This window comes from Falco rusticolus, chromosome 1 (assembly GCF_015220075.1).
Source record: "Falco rusticolus isolate bFalRus1 chromosome 1, bFalRus1.pri, whole genome shotgun sequence".
Lineage (NCBI taxonomy): Eukaryota > Metazoa > Chordata > Aves > Falconiformes > Falconidae > Falco > Falco rusticolus.
Genome location: NC_051187.1, coordinates 9,812,060 through 9,838,345, shown reverse-complemented (window position 1 = coordinate 9,838,345; position 26,286 = coordinate 9,812,060). Strand labels below are relative to the sequence as shown.

The 26,286-nt window shown below is 46.5% G+C and overlaps 1 protein-coding gene across 2 annotated transcripts in view; it reads left to right on the top strand.

Annotated features, from left to right (window-relative positions):
* The window catches only part of SHISA6 (shisa family member 6), a 245,594-nt gene that overhangs the window by 44,867 nt on the left and 174,441 nt on the right, over positions 1–26,286 (top strand). For both annotated transcript variants that reach the window (XR_005107700.1, XM_037409331.1), the window contains exon 3: positions 13,440–13,535. Coding sequence is in view for 1 of the 2 variants with exons in the window: in XM_037409331.1 (XP_037265228.1) it covers positions 13,440–13,535 (96 nt within the window). In the remaining variant the exon portion in view is untranslated. The remainder of the gene's footprint in view (positions 1–13,439; positions 13,536–26,286) is intronic.

Genomic DNA, 26,286 nt, shown 5'->3' with positions numbered 1-26,286 from the left:
ACAATCACTCCTCAGAATTCTCCCTCCAGCTGAGAAGAAGCGGCCTCTACCTTCCCTTCTGCTAATACCCTTGAAGCATGTGTGTGGTGTGATCAGCCCTCCCTTTGCCCTTAATCACTTTCTCCCAGCCTATATAATTAAATTCCATCAGGTATTGCATCTAATTTTTGAGGAGCTCCCAAAGAACAAAAGCCAGTTCAGTCACAGGCGAACAGAACAAATTAATTAGAAGGGGAATATTAGGCCCTCTCTAAATTAGATCAGCAAATCTCTTGCAGAAGAAGCATAGCTTGACTGGCTATGATGCTGTTCGCTTCCTGAGCAGCTGCTCAGTTCCAGAGACTGCATACAGCGTTCAGAGACACAGCGTCGCTAGAAAGTGGATTAGGCTTGGAGCAAGCCATGCTAAAAGGCACTCCAGGGCACAATTTCAAAGCACAACACAGGGAATCGGTGGCCTTGTGTCTGTCATTAATGATGGTACAAGTTGTGCCATCGGATGCTTCACTGTACTTTGGGAATGTCTCCTTGTCATATTCCTGCATATCTAACCCCAATAAAAGTGGATGCTACTCAAGTGGAGAGCTTGAGCATAGTGCTATTTACCAACATTCCTCCTAGCTATGGAGATCTTTATGAGTAAGTGTTGGATTTATCATATTAAACCAGATAAAATACCCAGAAGCCACTCTTCATAAGCATTTAAACAAGTAAACAGGCAGCACCAGTGCAACTTACAGCTACCTCTAGGAATGTGCAGCCTTGGGGAGCTGTGCGCACAGCCTCCCGGGACGCAGTGCCAGGAGCACGCAGATCGTGCTGGGAGCTATGGAACGGCACTCCACGCAGAGCTGTATGTGCCCTCTGCCCATGATCCAGCGTGGAGGGCACCAGCATGGGCTCCATTCTCAAGCAACACACTGTTACTTGTATATATGTAGATATATATGCTTATAATACACCGTTACATGTGCTGCAGGACCAAACAGAGGTAACGGAAGCCCGACAGAGATAATGAGGAGCTTGCAGGGGGAGGTGGGGGTGGATACAGACTGCTGAAACAATTCTTCTTAATTCAGTACAAAGAAGAGGTTTTAAAAATGAAACCAGTCTCATCTATCCCTCCCTCGCTTGTGGCAGAAGTGTCTGGTTGTTAATGCACCTGCAACTCTACCAGGTGCTCGCTTCTCCCCAGTTTCCCGGCTGGAAGGCACCTGCTGAGCTTATGAGGTTTCTACATGTCTGCACAGGGCAGCCCTGGATGCACTGTGGGATGCTCAGGACCTGTCCAGATGGCCCCCTCCTGTGCAGCTGGACGCAGCCGTGGTCCTGCAGCTTCAGTGCAACACTGCTGATGACAGGAGCACAGCAGGAGGGGTGACAGCCAGCAGCGGCAAGATTAATAAACAGACAACTACTAATGATTCTGTATTGGATCCTGTGGCTCATTCTCCTTCTGCTCTAAAGAAAGCAGCAATGGAACAGTTTAATGACAGAGCCATATTAGACCAGGAGTCTATAGGAACTTGCTGTCCTCATCGCACGTAATGTACCGTACCATTTGCCATTCTCCTTTTACCCAGGATGTTTTTCTCTATAGCTTTAAAAGTATGATTGCATTTAGAAAAGATCCAGGACAAATAGTTGATCTCTCTATAGCCATACCCTGAATGGACAGGAGCAGACTAAGGGCCGTTCTTGCGTTAGTGAGGACTGCTTAATAACAGTGAGAAAATCAGTTCTGGGGCTGCACATAAAAAGATAGGATAGGGCTTGGAAAGCAGAACATCTTTGAGGGGTAGTCTACATGCACATTTACACCTGAGGCAGACGTATCCCCTAGCACTCGGGAGCAGGAACATTCACAGCCTGCTGTGAATTCACGGGCTCAGCACATAGGCAGGGACTGCCTGAAGCCATTTTCCTTTTCTTGTACACCTGGGAAAAGCGGAGTGCTCCATCACTCATGCCACGTGGCCAACCATTTTGTCTCCCCTCATAAATTCTCCTTGTTTCAATTTCCGATAAGGTTCCTTAGTAAGTTGTATGCTATTGCATCTTTCAAATGAAGCTTTTCTCCTGCCTTAAGCAGAAGCAGCCCCAAACTGTAATATCAAAATCTCATTCTTCAATGTCAAATCTGTGGTCTGCCCTTTCTGTTCTTAGTGATAGGACCAGGTCCTGCAGAAGATGATTAGGACATACATACAGTTATTTCCTCTCCTTTTAGCCCTGGTCTCCGAAAGATGTCCTGAGATCATGTACTTTAAGGATTCAAAGTTAGCTGGGAGAGCAGCAGGTACATTCCCTTTTACTGCCTTACTCAGAAGGAAAACTTAGTCATCATCATCCTTTTCCCCTGAAAGTCATTGCACAACTTGCAGGCTGCAGTGTTAATGCACATGTGAGCCAAGTATTTCTAAAAATTCTGTTTGTGGAGAAATAACTTCATAAGCCAAATGCATTTGGGGACCGTATCTGAAGTTTTGTAGCTTCTTCATTCAAGAAGATAATTGTAAATGCAGATATTTTAAACATTTCTGAAATTACTGTCTTCATATGAAATTAAAACTGCTGTTTTCAAGTCAGTTAAGCTTGCAAGCATAAACCAGTTTCTCTTAGTTATCTCAAGAGATGTTATTACTTCGAAATGAAGGGCTGAAGTTGCAGGAACCCATGCAACACAAAATCCCAACACAAGGCTAAAAGGTCTTGCAGTTTGATTCAAAGATTGTGCCGTTCTCTTGTCCTCTGGAGACTTCCCATTTCCAGTGTAATTTTGTAACAACATATTCATCTCCTTTGCAGAAGTGGGTTTCTCTAGTGTATAGGTTCTTGACATCATTTTCTGAGCACCTGTTGTAACAGAGCAGCAACTCTGCTTCCTTCTGCTTCCACTTGCTAAATCAGATTACAGAGAATTGGAAAGGCACTCGACATTTCCCTCAGGTTACTTTTCCATGTAGGTAATTGCTGCTGTTCCAGTAGGAAGGCTGTGAAAGTGTGGTTCAAGAAAGGGGGCTGTAGGAAATACAGCAAACAGGAGAAGCCTTGGCTGCAGAACAGTGGCTGGAAGTGGAGGTGCCCACTGTAATCTGCAAGTTAAAATAAAAGCTAAATGTCCAGCTGTGTCTTGTCCGTACCCTGGCCACTGAAACCCTCTGGAGAATAAAAGTGAAAGGCAAATTATATAAATAATTATGTAACTTATAGAATAATAACGCAGGAGCAGTAGGCCCAGGTCAGAATCGGACCCTGAATCAGGAGGACACCTATGTGCAAGGTCTTCTTCGAGCCCTTGCTTATTCACCAAGGCAGGTGTTGCCATCAGTCCTCCATTATTTCAAATTTCTACATGAGCTGCCAGTGCACATGGGTTGTCCTCAGGAAGCAGGGATTCATCCCTTTCTCTTAACACAGCAAAATGTCCAAGCCACAAGTACCTCCAGCATCCAGGTCACCTGAGATACCTGGAGTTACCTGAGGTCACCTGGGGTTAACTGCAGCAGCTCTGCCACCTCTGCTGGTCACCTCAATTAAAAGCAGAGAAGCAGAGCACAAGATACATTCTTTGAAGCTATGACTTCTTAATAACACCAATTTATTGTGAGAAGCTTAAAGGTATGATAACTTCAGCGCTTGGTGCTGCACCGACAGGCTAAAATCCAACGTAGCTTTGACCAGGAACTGGGCAAGAGACAGCCAGTTTCCTACAGAGAGGAGGAGGAGGAGTACTAAACTTGTCACAGACAGCGAAGCTTTTAGCTCTGACAGCAATTAAGAAATGCAGCTTGTGCATAAGAAAATGGGCACGCTTTGCCCCTGTGCTGCATTGCCTACGACACTCAGCAACGAGGGGCAGTGGGAGCAAACAGCAAAGTACAAGCAAGTGGTGAAGCCTGGTGCTGTGCTACCAGCAGGACGTTCTGTGGGGCTGAGGTTCATGGAACCAGCCTTCACCTGCCCCACGCTGCTGGGGAGAGCTCATGTGCCATGGAATTTAACACTGTTACAGGGAAAGCAGCCAAGATATTTATGAGATACTTAATTAAGATGGTTTCTCTAAATGTGTCAACCAAAAGACTTTATGTGCATCTAAGCAGGCATTTTCTCTGGCTGGAAACTTTTGAATTTCTTCCATACTGATCTGGGTATTAGTACTGGGAGAAGGGAGAAGATTTATGACCACACTTCATGGATACAGCGTTACACTCAAAATCCTACATAGCCAAAGGGAGCTCACTTCGTATGCGGAGCTGAAAGTGTATTGTTAGTTATTTAACATTTGAACACTAATCAAAACGCAAGAAACAGTTACAACAGAACTAGTGCTCATAATTCAAATGAATACAGGCCCATTTATTCTGCCCTTAAAATGGATACATAAAACTTATCTACAGGGACCTGGCTTTGTCAGGCTGTTGCCGCAGGCTGGTCCCAGCGCAGGGCCAGCCCGGGGTGGGTGACAGACACCGTGTTGCTCTCACAGCTCAAATGAGCCCAAGGCAGCTGGGGGCCGGCCAGCCCAGCCCTGGGACCCCCGCGCTGCCGGGGCAGCACAAACCCCGGGGACTTTCACTGGTAACAGCAAGTCATAGCTACTGGGCTGCAACCACCACAGCACGCAGACAGCGAAGGGCAAATGCCTGGCAGTCAGCAGAGCCACAGCATTTGCACCAGCCGCCACCAGGTCCATGATGCTAAAGAAAGGCCTTGGAGACAGTGGCTGATGTGATGATGCATCTCCCACCGTCTGTTCCTTCACCCCACTGCAACTGTCCCTGGAGAGTTCTGCCAGGGAAGCGCTGTTTTTCCTCTTTTTTTTTTTTCTTTTTTAATTTTCCTTTTTCTTTTTTACTGTTGTTAAGGAGGTGGAAACAGGGGGGATTGGCAAAGACTAGCCATCTCCCAACAGACTAACAGGGATTCGTGCGCTGAAGCCTGGAGATACTCAGTCCTCCCTCAGGTGGGACTGGGGTTACGTACAAAGGAATACTTCTGGATAGCACCAAATTCCCCTGGTTCACAGACCTGCCAGCGTGGAGGGATCTGGGGACACAGCACTCAGTTGTTGGTGCAATGTGGATAAAGGATGGACTGTAAGTCCCACCTGGAACAGATCAGAAAAGCCATAGCCTTGCGTTGAGGTGCTTGCCAGAAGGGAATAAGCATGGCCTGGAGGGCTTCTTGGCAGGGAGAGAAATTAAAGCTGCTGCTTCTGAGAGCTGGGTGAGCAGGCTAAGCACTAAGCTAGATAAAGCTGTATACACATTACTGTGAAAACCTACAGCGTTTAATCATGACTCATATTCTCTGTATGGAGTAGTTTAAATCAACCTGCGGTAATTGTTTCCTCGCTACAGAATTCAGCAGGATGATAAAACAGTCCTCAGTCTCTATCATGTTTCCCTGGGAGCATGAATGTGTGAGTACTAGGAGAAGTGAACTGAATCGTGGCCTGGTAAAAAAAAAAACCCAAAAAACCAGAAAAACCCAGAAGGAAACTTTTTCTCCTTCCCCTGAGTCATACAAAAACTTGAGCTCCTTCTCACTGGCTGTACAATTATAGGGTGTGCTTAAGGATGCAGAAGAAAGATGAAGGGCTGACTTGCCATTAATGTTTGACAGCCTGAGCTGCAAGGATCCCCTTGACACACGGCTGCCCTAGAGCACCTCTTTGGAAGCCGGTCGTGCCTCCTGCTCTGCTCAGGTCTGACCTGGCACCAGCCCTGCGTGGGGCTGGAGCTGTAACCTCACCGCTGCGAGTGCCACGGTGCAGCAGCACGGCTCTTCCTCATCCTGGTGGGAACAACCGATGTGCAGTCACGCCAGGCTTTTCAGTATCTGAGACGCCTCTGAAGAGGAGCCCCAAGCCTGTTTGGTTTCTTAAAGGTTTAGTCGTGGCTTTCTCGTACTCACTGGGTAAGGACTGTGGCTGGGTGAGATTTTTATAGAGACTGTCTTGATTTGCTTGTGCTTTCACTGTATTTTACGTGATGGCATTGCTGTAAATTGCACACGTGATGAAAAGGGGTCCTTATGTCCTCAAGGGAAAAGAATCAGAGTCTCTCTTCCTTCCTTCTTTTCTTCCATGCAGAGAAGGACAGCTTCAGCAGAGGGAATGGGGGGTACAGTTATCCAGGAAGCCTGTTTGTGTGAGCCCCTCGTCCCTGATTGCATAAAGGGCAACATCCGTGGGGTCTCTACCCTCTGCTGTACTGCCAAGGAAGGGAGTGTCCTTTCTTGGCTTTGGGGGGCTTAAATGTTTGCTCTTTGTGGGGCTTCAGAGCATGCTTGAGGACATGTGTACGTAACCTGGCACAGCCGTGTGTTGATGAGAAGCAGACCGTGAGGGCAGAGCTGGTTCCTGCACAGGTACTTCAGTAGGTTTTCTGCTCACCAGCATGTGCATTTAGAGCCCTGGAGAGGTGCTGTATTTTATTTTCCTATCAATTTAATCCTCTTTCTTTGACAGTGTTTTTATTTATACATCTCAATAGAATATGATATCATCACTGTTTTTGTCATCCCTGTTGCATGTTGCCAGCGAGACCCTCTAGCACTGCAGTCATGTATCTTACTTTCACATAATCTTTTTTTTTTTTTTTTTTTATAAGTTAACAGAACCTAAAAATGATGTTTCATGAAGCCTCTTTCAGGTTGTTACACCTTGCAGGGGAGCTGCAATATCAAAGACAACTGCTGTAGTTAACAGAGTAAATGATTAACAACAGGAGGTGTTCTCTTGGTCACTGCCGAGGAAAGCCAGCACAGCTTTTAGCTTCACTTTCTACATCTTTTCCAATGCCAGAAAGATACATGAGCACGACCTGGACCCATGCAGCTCCCTGCACTGATTTGGCTTGGTCTGCTGTGCAGTAAGTGGGCATATTTTTGGCAGGGTTGCTAGTTTGGACTGATCCAAACCCCATGCCAGGGAACGGTTCCCCATTCTTGTGATGTTGTGGGAAATCTTCCAGTATGCATCATTTTCCATAAAGCCCCATTCCTGGCCAATAATTTTACTTGAGAGCTCCAGCATTCAGTTGTGAGTAGTAAGCTTTTACCCCTCCTGGTTGTAAAGAAGGCTGGAAGCTGTGATGCAAATGTGCTCTGAAAGCTGATAGTGCAGAAGTCACAACGAAATAAATCAAAAGGAAAAGTACAGGTCTCGCAAGTTTCAGTTGGAATGATCCTCTTCTCTTTTGACCCCAAAGTCCCCCCTTGGCTTGGGAGTGATCCCGTGTTTACTGATGTATGGGCAGTCCGTTACACAAGAGCCATGTCCTTGCTGGATGGAGCCCAGGGCAGCTGGTTGAGCAGCCCCAGAGACGGGACCACCTGGCTCATAGTGGGTGAGACTTGGCTCTGTCTGCTCAGGTTCACTTTCAGAAACATCACAAAAGCCTTGGGGACCTTGGGGATCACAGAAACCCTGACCTAGAAAACCATTCCTGCTGTGCCATGGACAGGGAGCCAGGTGAGAAAATGGACAAGACCATCCCCTGTTTAGCACAGTCTGTGGCCAGATGGTCCCGTGGGGGCTGGTTTGAGGAGGGTCTCTGTGGTCAGCAGTCATGTGCGATGGAGAGGAAGAGGGATGAAGCAGGAAAGATCTGACAAAGGCTTAGCATGAGGAAAAGGAGGTAAAGAAAGAAGAGGCAGTTATTTTGAAAGAGGATGAAATTATGGATAGGTTGTCATGTTATTAGGACAGACTGAGTGGAACTCAGCTCTCAGACCACCCGTGTAATTTAAAGCAAGGAATATCTGTAGGGCATAGAAAACCCTATTATTCCCTGCATTGATTTGGACTACATCTTGTCCATATCTGGCTGCCCAATGCTGACAGCTCACCTTAAGTACCACTGAACTCTTTCCAGCTGTTGGTTGTTGGGTTTTTTTGTATGTCTGTTTACATGTTCAGGATAGACAGTGATTCCAGAACTACAGAATTAAACCAGAAAACACATGGTGGTGGTCATTGCTGTGCCTTTATTCAGACAAGTGTCAGAAGACTTCTGTTTGTTTGGGTTTTTTTTTTTTAGAAAAAGAAAATGGTATTGTTTCAGTGACATCCCTTGGGTGCCCCTTCTTGTGATTGTAATTTCTGTTAATCTGCAGCCCATGCTGTGGTATGATACTGAGAAGCCCAGCTGCCTGCACATGGTGTAGCCCCCAGCCATGTCCCATACCTGCCAATTTCTGCAATTAGACTTTTCTCAAATTGAGATGGCTTGTGTGCTTGCTGGCTGCCCTGCGCAGCTCTGGACGCAGGAATTCCTCGTTTCGGGTCTGGAGCCGTGCCTCCCCTAGCACTAGTTTGTATTTGATTGACAGGATAGACGGAGCGATGCAGAGCAGTCTGCCATGTGCTCAGCAAACACTTTACAGTCATTTTGGCAGCTCATGCCCTGTGTCTTGGTCTGTTGATATGTGTAAAATGGCTCCAAAAGAATCACTCCAGCAGAAATGAGCAGCATCAGAGGCAAGCAGGTTGTAGGGGTTCTCTTCCTCCCCAAAATGTTTGTGGGGTTTTTTTTCCCACAGAGATCTGTCTGAGAATAATGCTTGCGCTTACGAGTTTGGATGTGGGGACTCCTCTCTGGGTGTAGGTTTTTTTTCCAACAAATTTTGTGACAAGGATAAGGTCAGAATCCCACAGTGTATCATGCAAAAGGCTGTCCACGACAGTCCCTGTCTGCCCTTCTCAGGGTGATGTAATCTGCACTCAGTAATAATGTTTCCAAGAGGTGGATAACAGCGTTTTAGTTCAGCTCTAATAATTCTGTTAAATCAGAGCTGGGGTTGTAATTGCTGTTTGTGACTGAGTTTGTTCCATATGTGTGTTATGCAGGATGCCATTGTAATGAAATGTTCCCTCTTTGAGCTGTATGCCCTGAAGAATATGCCTTTATTCCGTGGCAGGCAAAATGCTCATCTGCTCTTTGCCTTTGCTGTGCCTTATAACTGAAGGAGACGGGGGGGGGGGGGGGGAAAGTCATGTTTCGCCTTGTTTCAATTTCTTCTGGAAATTTTAAGTTGTGTAAGTGTTAATCTTCATTTGCTTTAGTAACACACAGCCTTGCTGGAGTCCTGTTCATTTCTTTTAATGAAAAAGCCTGAGAGCTTGTGTGCATCTGAGGGCTTACATGCATTAGAGCACACGGATATGAGTGTAAGCGAGAGCAGGGAGTGAGGGAGCAGCAGAAGCCTCTTCCAGGGAGTCAGACACAGTGCTCTGAAGCAGCATTTTAAATTTTACCCTAACCACGAGAAACAGACCTTAGAGATGCAAAATCTCTAGAGGAACACTGTATTAAAAGATTGCATGTTCCGTGCCATGAGATCAGGTATGTGGGTGGTTGCTTTGCTTTGGAAGTAGTGCGTGTTGTGAGACTCCATCGTAATCAAATCTGGCTTCTGCACGGCGTGTTTCATTCACAGACCGCCAGTGCTGTGCAGGCTCCCGTTGCAGACAGGGACACGGCTCCCGTTTTTATGGGGACACAGGGGCACGTGGAGGGGACGGAGCCACGCTGCTGGCTTGCTCGGTGGCTGCTCAAAGGATGACACTGGTTGTGATCTCATGCAGCTACCAGCAAGACCCAGAGAGAATTAACATGTCCTAGCTGGGTAGGACACCTGGATACGGAAAACTAGCAGACGGCAGCTAATTTGACCCAAAGCGGGAGCTGTAAAAGAGGGAAAGTACATGCTGGGAGCCCGAGGACATGAGTGCTGGGCTGGGCTGCCTTGCCTTGCTCGCAACGCTGGCCTGCTGCTCTTGCTCCATTTGACTTCTTTGAGGTCTTGGGTGCTGCCTCTGGGTCCTGGATTTCAGGTCCCTGGTGGCTGCAGCCCATGGAATGTCTCGTGTGTGCTCCCAGGGAAGCACAGCGCCAAAAGGCACCTTTGCTCCGAGGGAGAGCGATGTGTGTAATGCCTGCAGGCAGCAGGTACAAGGGAGCCACCAAACTGCCCCACCTTGTTCACAGGGCAGATTTAGCTCGGAGATGTCCATCTTACGGTGTGCTTGTGCTGCAGCCCCATGGCTCTATGCTGGCCGCACTGGGCAGCCCCAGGAGCTCGCAGCCCACTGGCTGGTGCAACCGAGGTGGTCTCAGGGCAACCCTGCGGGGTGGCAAAGAGATGCCCCTCTGCCTGGGATGGCAGGGTTTGTTAGCTGGGGGTTGATGGGCAGTAAAAATCCCCGAAGTCAAACGAAATGAAAATCAGTCTGTTTTTCTTTCTTTCTTTTTTTTTTTATTATTATTTTTAATTACACTGTTTTTTCAAGGAATTAGGCCATTTTTAGCTTCCTCGCCGTAGGGCAGAGGGAAACACCCAGCTTCAGCCTGCTAAAAGCCAACACCTTGGGTCAGTGCCAGGGGCTCCTTAGCCCATGAGACAGGCATGGACATCAGCAGCTCGGCTCAGCGGGGGCTGAAGCCCCTTTGGCAGAGCCAGTCCCTCCCCACCAGCGGTGGAAGGACCCCTGGCAGCTGGGTGAAGGACGCCGCTGAAGGGCAGCAGGAGAAGAGCCCCATGGCACAGGGAGGTTTTGTGGTCCGGCATGGCCCTGCCTGCGCTCCCATCGCTCGGCAGCCTTGTCTGCTCACTCTTGCCTTTATTTAGATCTGCTGTGGCTACTGGGCAGATGCATCTTGGTAAGGTGCAAGGGAGCATTCATTTCTCGGGTGAAACATCTCAGTCAAGCAGTGCTTACGGCAGCCCCCAAGGCGCTTCTAAAAGTAAAAGCTGCGTACCCTCATTTTTACACTGTGAAGCCAAAAGAAATGATCACAAGTGAGCAGGAATAAAAAAAAACCCAAAAACATATAAAACAAATGTAACATCCTATAATGTATCCATAAAAAGGGAAAACTCGGGCTACTTGAAGTCTACAAATTCAAGTTTCTCATGGGAAAACATAACTCCTGTTCAAATGCTAATACATTGTTATCACAGGGATGTTTTAATTTAACTGCTGCCTACTATAAGAAGGGGCAGAGCAAGGTTCAGAGAGCAAATGGCTGATGAATGATCTTCAATCTGCCAGTAAATGTTTACTTTTTTTTATATATATATATACTTCCCCTTCTTGATCTCTGTCTTAAACAGAATCTCCAAGGGGACATATAAAAGAGCTGATTTCAGCTAGAGGTGATAGCACTTATTTGTGTGTTTCTTTTATTCTTGTTTAAAACGGTAAATTTATGGCACTGATAGAGCATCAAGTCACCAGAGTAGCTAGCCCTGAGAGCATAGAAATTGATGGCACATGAGCAAAAATTGGCTTACTGGAAAGAAAATAATGCAGCACATTACAGAAAAGTGATAGAGAAAAAGAAAGCAAATTGGGTATTGTAGCCACAAACCATCTCTGCAGGCTTCTCAGGACAAGAACAAACATCTCATGAAGCACAAATCTCTTCCAGGGACTCAGAAGCAAAGGTCTGCCACCCTTTTCCAGGAACACCACAGCCAGAGCTTGCAGGAGCTAGGTAGGAAGAAGAGAGAATGAGCCCATGATCTTTGCTGTGGAAGCAGAAAATCCTTCTTTCTTTCTTTTCTTTTCTTTTTTTTTTTTTTTTCCTGGAAACTCTTGGCCAATGTATGGGTTTTTTTAAGGTTTTTACTACCACTTTGCGTTACTATAACTGTAAAAAGAAAACTGTCTAACACTCCCAAACCTGTAGAAACACCTTATAAGTGTTTTGAGAAGTGTACAGGGAACATTTGACTGACCTTGACCGGAAAAAATGTGAGAGGAAAGGGAGTGGGATGCTTTTTCTGTTCGATAGGAATAAATATTTCTCAGAAGTCTCAGCATCTTCTGCCTGCTGTACATAAGCCTCCTCTGAGAACCCTCAAGATGCTCATGTGATGGCAAAAGTTGTGCTGGGCTGTCCTGGCTGGGCAGAATCTGGTGTCCTCCCTGAATGGGGAGTGGGCTTCAGAGCCGCTGGGATCCATTGCAGGGCAGAACAGCTGCACATTTTGGGACAATTCACACCCTGCGGCGGTGCTCACCCTCAGCCCACTCATATGCAGGGTGACAGCAGTAATGGCCTGCAAAACCACTAGTAGCTGCTGGGATACTGGGGCAGGAATGACTGACTAAAATGGAAAGAACAAAACTTTGCAGACTGATGAGATTTTAAAGTCTCTGTTCTTAGTAGTTTTCACAGTGTTGCCAGAGAGCCTGGAAATGGATGAGGACAAACGGCATTTGGTCTCAGTGTTTGAAAAATAGTAAAGGGCTGTAACATCTGTCAGGAGCAATGTGAGCCAGCCAGAATATAGCCCCAGGCTGCATTTCCACCTGGATCCCTGATGCCCATTTGTCGTGCCCCACCCCCCCACCCCCCCCAGTTTCCTGATTCAGCTGTCCTGCCCGGGTGCCCTGCACTGGACCATCTGCCGTGCTGGACTTGCAGCCACCACAGCTCAGGAGAACAGTGATGCATCACGGGCTCGTGCAGAAAGGCATGGAGAAGATGGAGACTTAACAGGGAGGGAGCTGCACTCCCAGCCCCTGAGGCTGGCTGCCTTCCCTCCCCCCACACCTATCTTATCTTTGCCTCTTTCAAAAATAAAAGGAACAGAAAAAATTAACAACATGAAAAAGGGAGGAGAAGATAAAGAGTATCTGAAAAATTATCTATGTCCTCATTTCAGAGCTTTGCATGGAAACAGGGAGGCAGAAGGCCTTTTTCTTTATTAATATATTAAAATATTAAAAAGCTGGGTGTCTCCTGAACCTGCTCTGTTGTCACGGACTGAGAAAAATCCTAGGAAGCGTTCTGCAAAAGACAAGTTGCACTTGAGAAACTATCCAGGGATGCCATTCAGGACCAGAGCAAATCAAGGCTAAAAGGCAAAGTTTGCGATCATACCGTTAACGGGGACCTGGTCCAGCCTGGACAAGAGTGGTACTCGCACCTTTGCTTTTGTGCTGAGATAAAACCTCTACCAACAGGACGTGGTGGTGTCAGGGGCCTGGCTGGAATCGGGAGGAATCAAAGCCACATCTCTTCTGCTTTCCTTTAGCTCCTTAGTCTTGTAGGTCTGAGCAGGACCAATTCCTCCGGCGCACTGCTCCCGGCAGCGATGATCAAGTTTCCCGGAGACTGAGGTGCCTGGTTTGGCATGTTGGTTGGTTCGCCTATCAGAATCTGTTTGTTCCTTGGCAGTTACCAAAATATGCAATTGTTCTTCTTCCTATCTTTGCCAATAAGGCAATAAGACTTTGACGCTCTTCTATCTGTTCTGCTCTGTTATAGCCTCTGCTTGCCATTAGTAATGTAACCATGTGGTGGGACCTTGGTGCTCATATATGAGGGTGACAGCTGGACTGTATAGCTTATATGTGTGTATATACATACACACTTACACACTGAGTAAAGGTTTCTTTGTTTTATTTTCCTCGGCAGGTCACTACGGAAAGGATGTTTATCGAAGTGGAGGGCCAGATCTCCATAATTTCATCTCCTCCGGGTTTGTCACATTAGGAAGAGGACACACGAAGGGTACAGTGGAAACAATTTTTTGCTAAATAAAAAGATTGTTTTAAATAAACAAGCTATAACTCAGAAGCTGGGTTCTAAGTGCTATGAGATAACAGTATTGGACTGCAGTCAGTAGATTTAGTCTAGCGAATATCGCTGCAGGTAAAATACTGTGCTCCTGGCAGAAGCTTTTAAATCCTAGCAAGGGAGACAGTGGGAGAGTGTCGAGTCAGACAGCCAGGCTCCAGACTCCACTCTGACTTTACAGGTCAACAATTTATACTGCTTTGTGTTTTCTTGGGTGCATGGTTGCAAACCACCATTGTGCTGCTGTACTTACAAAGGGAAGGGGAGGGAGTGCGATGCTGTCTCAGGGCAGGCAGCTGACACTTCACGAGCGCGTTTCTGGATTTCTTTTGTTTGACTACTGGGCTTTTTTTTGGAGGGGGGAGGTATTATGAATATTTTATAAAATTATTTCTTTTTAGGTCCTAAAACGTATATTTTATGTGTTCATATAATCTGTGATATAATGTACAAACATGAAAACACAAAAATATACATATACTGCTCTGTGTATGTTCTGTGTATATGTACTGTATATAAAATATATGTTGAGAGACAGTTGTAGCTATATTAGATAAGTAACCATATATCCCAGGAGTTGTGGTGACACAAAAGCTGTGAGATCTGACTCAAAGTAGCTGGTCACCAGAACCCCAGATGAATGTTCATTTTATGACGTTGTTGCGTATTTGGTGAGTTTTTATAGTGTACAGTGAGCCTATGTTTGGAGCATCTTTCTGTTCACACCCGCACCCTGACCGAGTCACACTGGTGCACTGGCAGTGGGTTGCGACACTGGGAGTGCAAGCATGTGCCATGCCAGTACTCGTCTGGTTTTGTGTCCTGCTGACTTCTGAGACTGTTGTACATTTATATAGACACAATGTATATGGAGATACCTATATAGACACAATGTACTGTATGTGGAGATGTGTCCATGTGCTCGCCTGGTTGAATGCACCTGTGTTGTTTCTGTGGATGACCATGACTCTCAAATTATTAAAAGACCTTTATTTTTTTCCTACATTTCCTGCACTTTTTCAAAATCTCCACGAGTGTCATCCAAAGCAGTGTTGGTCCTGTAGAACTGTCAGAGAAGAAACAAATATATGTATATTGTCTGTGTATGTCTGTGTGTGCTTAAATAAAGTTTACTGAGGCTGAGGCAGCACCCGTGGGACTTGTAATACAATAACCTGCAATTCCAGCCTGGCCCGGCGCTGGTGGGAGGAAAGCAGAGAAAACCACCATGAACCTTCAGGCGGGCTGGGAACTGAAGTGGTTCAAGGAAAAACTCGTGGATGGCATGTCACACAAGGTCACCCTTTCTCCTCTCCATCCAAAAGGCGTTTGACAGTCATATCACATCAGGCCTGACAGTATATTTAGGGTGAGATAGGAAGCGTACCCCCGTAGAGGTGCGGTGTGTCCTGATAGCCTTCATCAAGCACATGGATAACCCCGGGCAGGGCCATAAATCCTGCCTCTGTTGTAGACATTTGAACTATTTTCAAGTAGTTTTCTGTACGATATACTTTCCCAGTTCCTTCCAAACTAATATAAAACCTGCTTTCCTTCTGTAACTGAAAATTCTCGGTGGCTCTGATCTTCTGTAGACGGGCCAGTGGTTTTTCCCCACCTTTCCCGCTGGCTTTGCTGGAAGCCCCACAGAGCACATCTCCTATCCCTGGGAAGGTGGGAGAATGGGCGGTGGGAATCCAGACTGTTTGCGTGCCACCTCTACCAACAGCCTCCAGATAGGGTGGTGCTTTCCAAAGTGAATAAAAAGCTTTTATTATCAGAAGAAATGAAACTATATGTTGGCTGTTTATGGACATAAAAGTGTGGATTGGCCTGGCTTTTGAATTGACTTTTCAGCTACCTGTAAATTCGCACTTTATTTTAATAGTACTTTAATGTTAATTTCTAACTTCTCAGTCGTGACTCTCATGACTGGTGCAAGGGAATAACATCTCCATGCATTCTGCAGGCAAACTGTCTTGTTTGCGTGTGCAAATGCAAATGTGTAGATTTGTCTTTGTCTGCGATATGATTTGATTGCCTACTTGTGCTGTGAAAGCAGGGCCTGTGGATATAACAAATGACTGACTTAGGGGCTCTGTCATAAGGATTGTGCCCTACATCATTTGTTGATGATTATTGGAAACGTTACATGATAGATTTCCTGTGTTTACTGTGCACTGGCCACACAGCTGTATACGTAGGTGGGAGAGATGGCAGCAAGGGCTGCAGCCCTGAGCTTCAGCTGAGCAGCTTCATGCTCAGATTTTGTCCTATTTCAGTTCCAGTGCATGTGTTAAAATCTCCGCCTCAACTACCATTAGCCAAATAACCTCGCCCTGCCTTGTTGTTACACCGCCATGGAAAACAGTTCTGCTTTCAGACTGAACAAAGCCAATGAAGTTTATTTCTTTGCACTGGAAGACACATTTTTGGTGTTTTCTCAACTGTCTTCTGTGCTGTGGCAGAACTCCAAGCGCTGAGTAATGTTTAAGAGCTAATCTATTTGGGGCAGAAGACAAAGATGTGAGACATGCCAAACTACCATGGATACGAAATCAGCATATTCACATGTCTGACATCCACAAGCTCCTGCAAGATTGTGATTTATGATTCTCATATGACACTCCATTGGGCAATGCATCACTGCCTGGCATTTAAGTCTATAAAATCACTACAGAGTACGTTCTTCAAACCATGGTAAAAGACTTCACTGTCAGTCTGTCATGATGATCTTAGGAATGAATCCAAAGTCTTTAGGTCGTAGAAAGTCTCCATGGTGAGAAACATGGCAGGGCTAATCTCATCTAATATTAGGCAGGTAGAAGTTAGACATTTTATTCTGAGGTAGCAGCCTGCAATTCCATGTAGAGACACCTGGGAGACACCAGCACATCTAAAGGAGCGTTCACTGGTGTCACGAGACACTTCTTTCCCCCTCTAGCAAGAGAGAAGCCCTGGTCTTAGGTCTTTTAGCCACCAGGAAGGCAGATGAGTCCTGCCTGCCCTGGCTTGTGTAGGAGTAGCTACTATTGCTCCAGTTGCTGTGGTAGTTGCTATGAGAGTACAGTGCTCCAGTGAAACAAGTAGGAGCGTTGGAGACAGGAGCTATCACATCCCTCTGTGCATCCCTCTTTTTAACCTGACTTAAAAAGCTGCTTCTTCAACCTGTTCTCTCTCCGAGCATCTTGCTACTCTCAGATGTTCCAGGTGGAGACTACCCTGACATGGGCTGTACTCGCTGTCCTGCCAGGGCTCTGTGGAGCTCTGCTCAGCCACACAGGCGGGTGTAGGAACTTACACAGCTGCAAGACAACATGGAGCAAGCACCCACATGGATATTCAACCACAGCGGGTGAACAAGTCTAAAAGAGCAGTAAATTAACTCCACATTGACTACTGCAGATCATGATTGTTGAGTTTTCAGGTAACAATGATTTTTATTTTGGTGTGGTTTCTTTTACTACCAGCCTCAGAGCTTGCAAACAGTTTCTGAATGGAGCTGGGCTCCTTGTATTTCACCAGTCTGTGACAAGAGTAGAAATTCTTTAGAGCAGATGATAAGCTTGCTTCGTCAATAAACAACTTCTTTGTTTTCCTGGTAACTCTGCAACAGTATTAAAAACAGTGAGGTTTTTGCTGGGAAAGCATAATTTCCCAGAAGAATGGAGTGCCAGGGGTCAGGGAACAGTGAGGCAGGAGGAACGTGGGATTTTAGATCCTGTACTGCGGGGTCATCTTAAAGGGAAAACCAGGACTTTTCCTACCATCTGCTAGATTCTTGTAAGTCTAGGCCAGATCCTTGAGAAGGTGCAGAGGCAGGGCAACAACTTGAAAAGCATGTCTGGAAAACTCAGGGAGAGTCAAGTGTCCCCACAGCCTGCCCAGTAACACCTTCAGAAATGGAACCTCTCACTTGTGGTTCAAGGCTGCAAATCTTCGCTGTTCCTGGGTTCACTGGGAGACGTGCTCTGTCAGAGCACATGCAGGAGTCTCTTCAAGCATCCTGCTAAAATTGACACCTAGGATGTTCTCCAGCAGCACCAGTAGGCAGGGGAGGAAAAATGAACCATGCGTCTAAGTCAGTGTGATGTGGCTGTTCAAGCCCAACTACGTTGCTGCTGGTATCTCTGGGGGGCTGCACCAGCGTCCTGCGGTGTGGGCAATGTAAAAAATGATGTTGGTGCAGAGAAGCCAGCCTGGGGAGTAAGCAATAAAAGCTACCCGCAGTCCCATTTTATCTTGTGCTATTGGGTATGGATATGGCAAGATTTACAGCCTACATGTGGGATTTGTCTGTCTGGGCCTCTGTTCTCACTGTCCTGCAGCATGGTTGTATCTCATGCATCTGCAAAGTGGGTCAGGAGACTATTTCGATGGTACAATGCTTCATGTAAGGCACAGCTGTCCAGTCTGAGCTAGTTTTGTGCCTGGTGTGTGTGGGAACATAGTATGTGTCCTTCAGCCTGACCTCACACCCAACTAGACATCACACGCCCCAGATACAGCCTCACCCATTGCTGACTGATAAATATTCCTCCCCCTGTTACCCAAACTGATGCACAGCATCCAAATACAAGCAGAGGGGAAAGCGAGAGGTCAGCTGGTGCTGACTCTTGCTTTTTCACAGATATTTGGCAAAATCTCCCTCAAATCAGCTTTTTTGGTGCGTATTCAAAAGAAGCAAATTGTTTTTGATCTAGTCCCACCTTAGAAAATGATCACCTTCCCCGCCCAGACCATGTGCATGAGTTGTTCTGAGGACAGACAGACCATGCATCCCATGGTGCCAGAGCAGTGGGAGACGGCAACCACATGGGTTTGAGGTTTGGAAGCTGCAGGGGTTTGTAAGAGTGAGAGGAGACAAAGTAATGTCAGGATGGGAGGGAAAGCTGACAAGCTTCAGGTGGCAGCTAAGTCTTATGGCCCCTCCTCACCTGCTTGTCATCTCACCACTGGGCTGGCACCTTGTGCTGCTGGTTCACGGACAGACCCTCACCCACCAGTAGCACCCCGCAGCCTCCTGGAGACTCAGCCCACTCCGGGGAGTGCACGGTGCTCCCACAGGCGGGAGCTGGGGGCTGGGGTCAGCAGGGTCACTCAGGCTTATTGCAGGACAAGTTTCAAGAGTAAAGCAACAGCTTGCTTTATCTGACAGTTTCACATTTGTGTTTGTTTACAAGAGAACCTCCTACAAAGGCAAACATGGAAGAGGACAAACGCAGCTTTAGATTGTACTTAGCAACCAAGATCTTCCTGAGCTGCTTCAGTGTCTCAGCAGCTGAGGTGGGCGGCAGCTCCATGTTCTCCTCTTCTTCTCCCCTGGGAGTTCCAGAGCTTTCCCAGCACCATGTCTCTCCTGCTCCCACGGCAAGGTGATGCGTTCCTTCTGCACAGAGAGAGGAAGTGCAGAGTAAATTACTCATGACTAAGTCTATGTTTGCTAAAGACATCATTGCCAAGTTCGTGTTTGTGTGACTCTTGCCGATGATGATTGGGCTGTGGGACATCCTGTGTCAATACGAGGATCAGGTTTCCTTCCTGAAATGTCTTGATCTGCCCATCCATTGTGTTCCCTCATTTGCACATTCTTCCCACCTGCACTGGTTTTTCTGCAAGCTGAAGGATGTCTGTGACAAGCTCTGTATTTCATAAATGACATATCTGTATGCAAACTAATCTCTGTGCAGACACCTCAGTGGATTTATAATATTCAGCATGCTGCAGGCTTTGCATACAGACTAAACGTGATACGACATGATAAAATGGGACCAGGTGTTCATACTGGATGACACCACCTCCTCCTCTTGTACACACATTGTACCCATTCCGCTTTTACACACACAGATGTTCCTTTTGGAGACCCCAAACTGAGCCTCTTTTACAAGCATCATCTCAGGAACCAGCAGTTTTACTGGTCTTTTGGCATGTAAATATGATTCAGAGATGAATAGGAGGAAAGAGATTCATTAATGTTATCATCATTAGCAGTTTGAGGATTCTGATTCCTCTCTCCAACACTGCCCTGGTTCCCTGCTGCCGTGGATGGTTCCCTGTTGCTTGGTTGGCAGCCTTGTGTCCCAGTTCCTTTCCCAAAGTGCTGCTTCATACCCTTAATTTGTTATTTTGGGGTCTTGGATTACATCTGTTGCAACCAGCATTGGGCCAATGCAGCTACAAAACATGCAATGAATCAGCTCCAAGATGGAATTTACTACCTCCCCCCCTCATTAGTAATCTGAACTTGCAGTAGACTCATTAATACAGGGAAAGAGAGAAGTTTAAGGGTCATTTTTTTTCCTACCTGCATCTATAACACTCCACGAATAGATTACGAAGAAACCGAGGGTTAGGTATGTTGAGTCCTTTTGCTCATTAAACACTTGTTAAACATTTTGCATCAATGGAGAGATGTCAAGCCAGAGCCTGCTGCATCCCAATGAATCATTTTATGTTCGTCCTGGATAATATCTAATGATCTTGATGGTGTCTTGCAGCGTGTGTGATAAAGATCACTTGCATTCTGATTCCAGATTAATTTCAACTATTGCATATTACGACACTTAATTGTATTGACTTGAAAATAGGATCATTGGGATGTGGAAACTGCTTCACAGCTTTGCAGATAGATTCCATTACACAATAGGGCATTTCAATCCGCTCTGAATTATTTAATCAACTTCAGACGCGACCGTCCATTTCTCAGCAGAGTCTGGACAGCTCTTTTTTTTTATAGCCCTCTGAATAGCTGGGTGGGAGGAGAGCTGGGTGGGAGGTCATGGGAACCATACTGATGCCTGCAGCGGTTGTGCAGCATGCCGGTGTTGTAGGCAAGGAATGGGGTGAACGTGACCAAAACCATATCAACCCCTGGGCTCACCTTCTGCAAAGTATGTTAAAATAACTAAGGTGATGGGTTCGTACATTTCTGTCTTCAGACAAACTGGCCACAAACCTGGCTTAAAGCACAACCTGGAGAGGCTGTTTTGGAACGTGGCTTTCCGAGCTAGTGTGCCCTGTGCCATGAGCAATGAGCAGGAGGAGGATTGGCAGCTAATCTCAGACCGAGCCTTCCTCAAGCTTATTAAAGAAACAGCAGAAAAATTACCCCAAGCAGGGCATGGAGCACATCTATCGTTGCTAAACCTGGAGATTGAGCTTCTCGTGGCAAGAAGCCCACGGCTGCTCCGTAGTCAGCCAGCCAGTGGTGCCTGCTGCTTGTGGAGAGGAAGCGAGCTGGCCCCATGGGCAGCCTGGCTGGTGCGTGGGCAGAGATCCTCGTGGTCGCTTGGGATCTTATTGTCCCTGGTCAATGGCATTTGTAACTCAACCTGATCCAACATGCTTCCTGGCAGACACAGGCAGCACTGACATGGGAAGAGAAGATGCCAGTCAGGTTGGGTTGCCTCTTCTATCCCACTGAGGGATGGGTAAACCCCAAATCTCACGTCCAAGCCAGGGAAAGGCCACCCTGTGCCCTTCTGCACGCACACAGGCAGGCAGGGTTTAGCCATGTGTTTTGGCAGCTAGCACTGAAACTTGCGGTATTGGAGCTAAACTTGCACCTGACACTTTCCAAAAGGCCATGAGGCACCTCTGGCTTTCGACTTCAGCATGTGGCCCCCTTTACAGACCCAGGCATGCACAGGAGTTTGGGATTAGCCTTCACCACTGCCACTGCTGAGGACCTTATGTTTCCATGCCGATGTAAATCACGGAAGTTAGCACTCAGCTTGTTCTCCATCTGTGGTCACTGAATTATTTTGCTGCCCACTTCCTTGTCCTACAAACTCCATTGCATCCAGCACTCTGCTGAGTTCCTGTGGATGGTTTTCAGTAATCTATATTCTAGAATGGATTCCTTTTCTTTCTGCTGTGTGTTAACAGTATATCAAAATAAATTACAATAGCTGAGAGGAGAAGAAAAAAGCCCTGCCTATTATCGGATGCCCTTTCACAGAAAGTCTGTCAACTCTCCATGATGCTTTGGCAGGTGCCTTTGAAAACTGAGCTGAAGGCTGGTGAAAAGCTGGCAGTTGCAGCCCAGCTATCTATGAAACAGAAAGCTTCAGGTGCATGCCACAAAGTTCCCTTTGAAGAGTGTCTTTTTCTATATTTGTTATCAAGAACTGATGTATAAAAAGCCTTATGATTTCCTTCTAGTGTCACTGAGCATCTCAGACTGGTTACCTTCCCAAAGAGGGATTTAAACTGACATTAAGAATCACCCTTAGAGTTGGCATACTGTTTCTTCAGCAGGTCAACACTCAGTCCTAATGATCTTTGCAGACTGTAAATAAGAAATTCATATATTATGAAAAATTGGAGATTCCTGGGTGCAGGTAGGGGACTTTGCAGAGGGATCTGTAATTCTTTAAGCACCAGTGATCTCACCAGAATGACTGAATCCCGTGGTCAGAGTTTGACAGATGAAGAGCTTGGGCATGCCCAAAAATCTACTGCTATAGCAAAACCACTGTGTTATATAGGGTTTATCTTCTACGCTTCCTTGGGAGAAACATGGGCTCATCATCAGAGAAGTGTCTTTGGAGACACAGGTCCCACATTTGCTTTCCAGATTTATTTTCTAGATACGGTACTTACTCGTATGGAAATTATTTGGTCTTAGGAGCTTCAGTTTGTGCTTTAATAGACCGTGTAAATCTGTGGACAGTTGCAGAGGGTTTATACAACAGATGCCACATTGCAAACAGTCCTTGAGAGACAGACTTGAACTTACTGATTGCCTTTTTCTACTCTTTTGAAACAGATTCACCTTCATCTCTTGACAGCATGTGGGCCCCTGGCTGTGACCAGTTTATGTTGTGCTAGTGGCTAAAGGCCACAGGTTGAAGATGGGAACCATGATTCCTAGATGGGGACAAACCAGAGGGAGACATGCCCCAGATGTCTCATTCCTTCTTGTCCTGGCTTTATAGGTGCGCAACAATCTCTCTTGAGGCTGGAACCTTAACTTTCACAGTGTACAACACCACTTTGCTGTCCCAGATCTGCTGTTACACAGCTATGGTTCTGTAGTCATGTAGTTGCTGTTCTGTTCCTCAGCTGGAGGAATTCTTCCTCATATTATCAAAAGTCCGTTTTGTTTAATTCTGTCGTGACTTTGCCGCAGGTCTGGTGTCCGTGCTCCAAGAGGCATACAGCAAAGCAGCCAAATGAGGGCTTTCCTACTGCAGTTGTTTTGCAGTCAAAAGGATAATAAAATCTTCTTCGCCTAAGCACAAAATCTCTGACTTTTAGTGTCTTGGGCCCTTAATCTAGCTTTGGCTGAAATAACAGAAGCTGAACTGTAATCTGCTGGTGTGTAAGACCTGCTGCTGTTCGTGTTGCTCTGTTGGTTCAGAGGCAGCAGGTGTAGATGGTTTTGCCCTTTCCTGCAGCTGCCGTTGCATTCAGGCAGGGCAGGTTTCCTCTTCCAGGACAGGGCAGATCCCACAGGCCAAGAACCTCTTTCCGTTTAGACTGTCTCGTAGTGACTAATGCTGGTGACATTTGTCAGTGAGCCATTAATCTTCCATCCATGGGCTGCAAGGACACTTTAGAGGGCTGTAGTGAAGCTAGACAGTTCCTACCCTCTCTGGCTTAAAGTCAGGCTTGTACTTTCAGCTAGGCACCAAAATCCTCAGTGGAGAGAGCCTGCACCTGTCATCCAGCCTGATGCCACAGGCTGAGGTCACCAGCAGGACTAGGACGACTGTTGCCCTGCCAGGATGCAATGTGGACTGCTGGCAGCCTTGGGCTTGTGGGAGACAGGGTCCTTACAAGGGTAAGACCTCTGCTTCCACAGGCTGGCACAGCAGATGCTGGAGGAAGTGCTGAGAAGTTTGCACAGTTACACCCAGGTCTTAGAAAGCAGAAACTTCTTTTTTGCTCCAGAGAAGGAGCAGTTTCCCTCTGGCATGTATGTGAAAGGTCTTGCTTTAGCCGGAAGAAAATTCTGGCTGTTGAGTTTGTCTTTGTGTGCTCAGGGAGAGACGGAGCTCAGCAATTCCCCACCTGCTCGAATGGCATTGCTGGGACTGAGTTCGGGTCATGAAATCAGGCTGTGGCACACCTTTGTCTCAGGTGAGGGAAGTCCGTGCAGTGCAAAATTTGCTCCTGCTTTCCATGAACAAAAAGCACAGGGCTCCCAAGGAGCAGGGAGGAGATAAGGGGAGCAACTGCACTACCTTGTCCTTTGTCACTGCCTTGAGGCTGAGATGAATTCACAGTCCCCTGAGGCTGGAATTGCTCCTGCTGCCACAGCAGTGGGTGGGCGGTCGAGTCAAGGTGCCACCGTCCTCTCAGGGCTTGAGGAGAAGGAATGGGTAGCCCTCATCTGTCATTTTGCTGCAGATGGAGGTGACTTGCTACCTAGAGGTTCTCAGGATGCTGTAGAGCCAGGAGGTTCCAAGAAACCCTAACAGAAGAGCAGATCACATTGGGAAGCGAGAGAGTGCTATGGACTGAAAAGGATGATCACGGTATTTTCTCCTTGCTTGAGCTTCCCAAAGCAAACCTTGCACTCTTCTGCTACCTCTCTTTTAGGGCATCAGCAAGTGCCCTAAAGGTTATAATCTGTTGGGAAGAAGCGCTCATGGTCCCACACTGGGTGGGAGAGGCGGGATTGCACTGAATCCCCCAGCAGCTGTCCCAGAAAGCACCGCTTTTAGAGGGCTGAGCCCCTTCCCACTGCTCGGCTCCTGACTGTTCCTGAGACAGCTGTTTCCCTTCTGACAGCACCTCCAGTTCTCCTCAGAACTGGAGCAAACCCATTCTGTCATCCACAGCCCTCAGGTAGTGGCTTTAAAACTTCTCAGGGTCCTGAAATCCCTCATACAGGGGCCATCGCATCCTGAAAACAGATGCCCACAATCACTTATTGCAGCAGTGTGCCCTTATTTCCTTATATAAAGGCAGTCGTGATGATTTCTACAAAGGTTTTCCTGCATGAGGCATCATTTCCATGCTGCTGGTACTCTCGTGCATTTGGGCTGCTGCTGGTACTCTCATGGAGTAAAGCTGCCACAACCCAGGTCTGTGGCAGTTTCTGGGACTGGTGGTTAGACTGAAGACATGATTTTTTTCTCTGACAGGTGAAAAGCAAGGTTCACCTCTTTTTCACTGACACTCCTAATTTAGTGGCTGCAGAACAGAGAGCAGTGCTTCAGCTGGAGGCAAATGATGGGACAATGCCCATAGCCAGAAGACACACGGAGCAAGAAGCCTTCACCCAGTAGCAGATCTCTTCATGACCTGTTTTCTGACTCTTGGATAGTCCTAGCATCCAATGAATCAACAGAGAAACTGGGGGTTTTGCCAGTAATTCGTATAGCTGACATACAGTTCCTGGATGACAGCCTAGTTCCTCAACTAAAGAGCTGATTCCAAGCCCACTTTCTGCCAATGACTGGTATTTTTTAATTGATTTCAATGGCCTGCTGCAGAAAATAAGCTTATGTATGCTAGTGCAGACCATAGCATGCTGCTGTTGCACACCTGCCCCTTAAGAAAAGGGCGGGTTTGTTCCCAGTGTGCATTTCCCCTTCTGAACAAGAAAGGAATTAAAGAGATGTTACAGCCCTTAAAAAAATAAAATAAAATAAATTGATGTTCCTGGAAGAAATATGCCTATAATATGAACAAAAAGGAGTTTGCTGGTCAGGCTGAAAATTGATCCCTGACTCTAGGAGTCAAACTGGATTTTGCTGTGGGAGTTTGTTCAAATGTTGTGATCAATGCGTGAGACAGATTGAGCTCACCCGCTTGTCTTCCTGACTATGACACGAGAAATGTTAGTGCAGGCAGCAAGATGCAGATCTGCTGAGTGAAAAGCCTCATCCTGCACCATCATATTTCTGAGTAGATCGCCTCTGTGTGAGGCCATATCTGTGCACACAACTCAGATTTCTCTTTGGAAACACAGCCCTTCACATCTTTATTAAGGTACTGTACTCATCTGTTCTTGTTATGTCATCACCCTGCCTCAATTGTTTAAAGTATAGCACAAGTTTTATTCCAAAGTATACGTTGCTGTTATTAATTTAAGATATACTCAGATACCAAGAGTGTACCAGTCTATAAAAGGCATGTCCTCATATTCATTTTAAACCAGGAAACTAAAAATAGAGCCAGTACAAATATAGGTGATGAGAATAACCTGAGGTTCATATTAGGAGATATAATATGAATAAAGACTTTAGAAGTGCCTGGCAAAGTGTCTATGCTTGGAGGGAGCTGCAGATAAAAGTCTGCAGAGTAGATTTGGGTCAGAGAAGGTAGTTTGGCAACTACTACTGATACCGTCTGTATGGCAACTGAAAGGCATTGAATTAAAAATGCTGAGTTCAGAACGGACAGCAAGAAATACTTTTTGACTCAGTGTGAGCTTTAGCCTGTGGTCTCACTGTCACAAGGTGCTATTGAGATCAAGCGTGTGCAGGACACAGAACACAGATCATGATACTTCTGCGGTTAGTGAGATAGGCAAAGCTACTGCAGGCGTTAAAAGATGGAAATAAGAATGTTCAGGTCTGAGGCTTAACTGCTCAAACTATTGGGACTGGAGAAAACCTCCTCGAGTTCATGCTGTCCCGTAAGTGTCCAGGGCAGGGGTTCATCTTGTAACACAGTTAATGCTGTGTACCCACAGAGTACCAGAAATACCTTCCATTCGTTCCAGTTT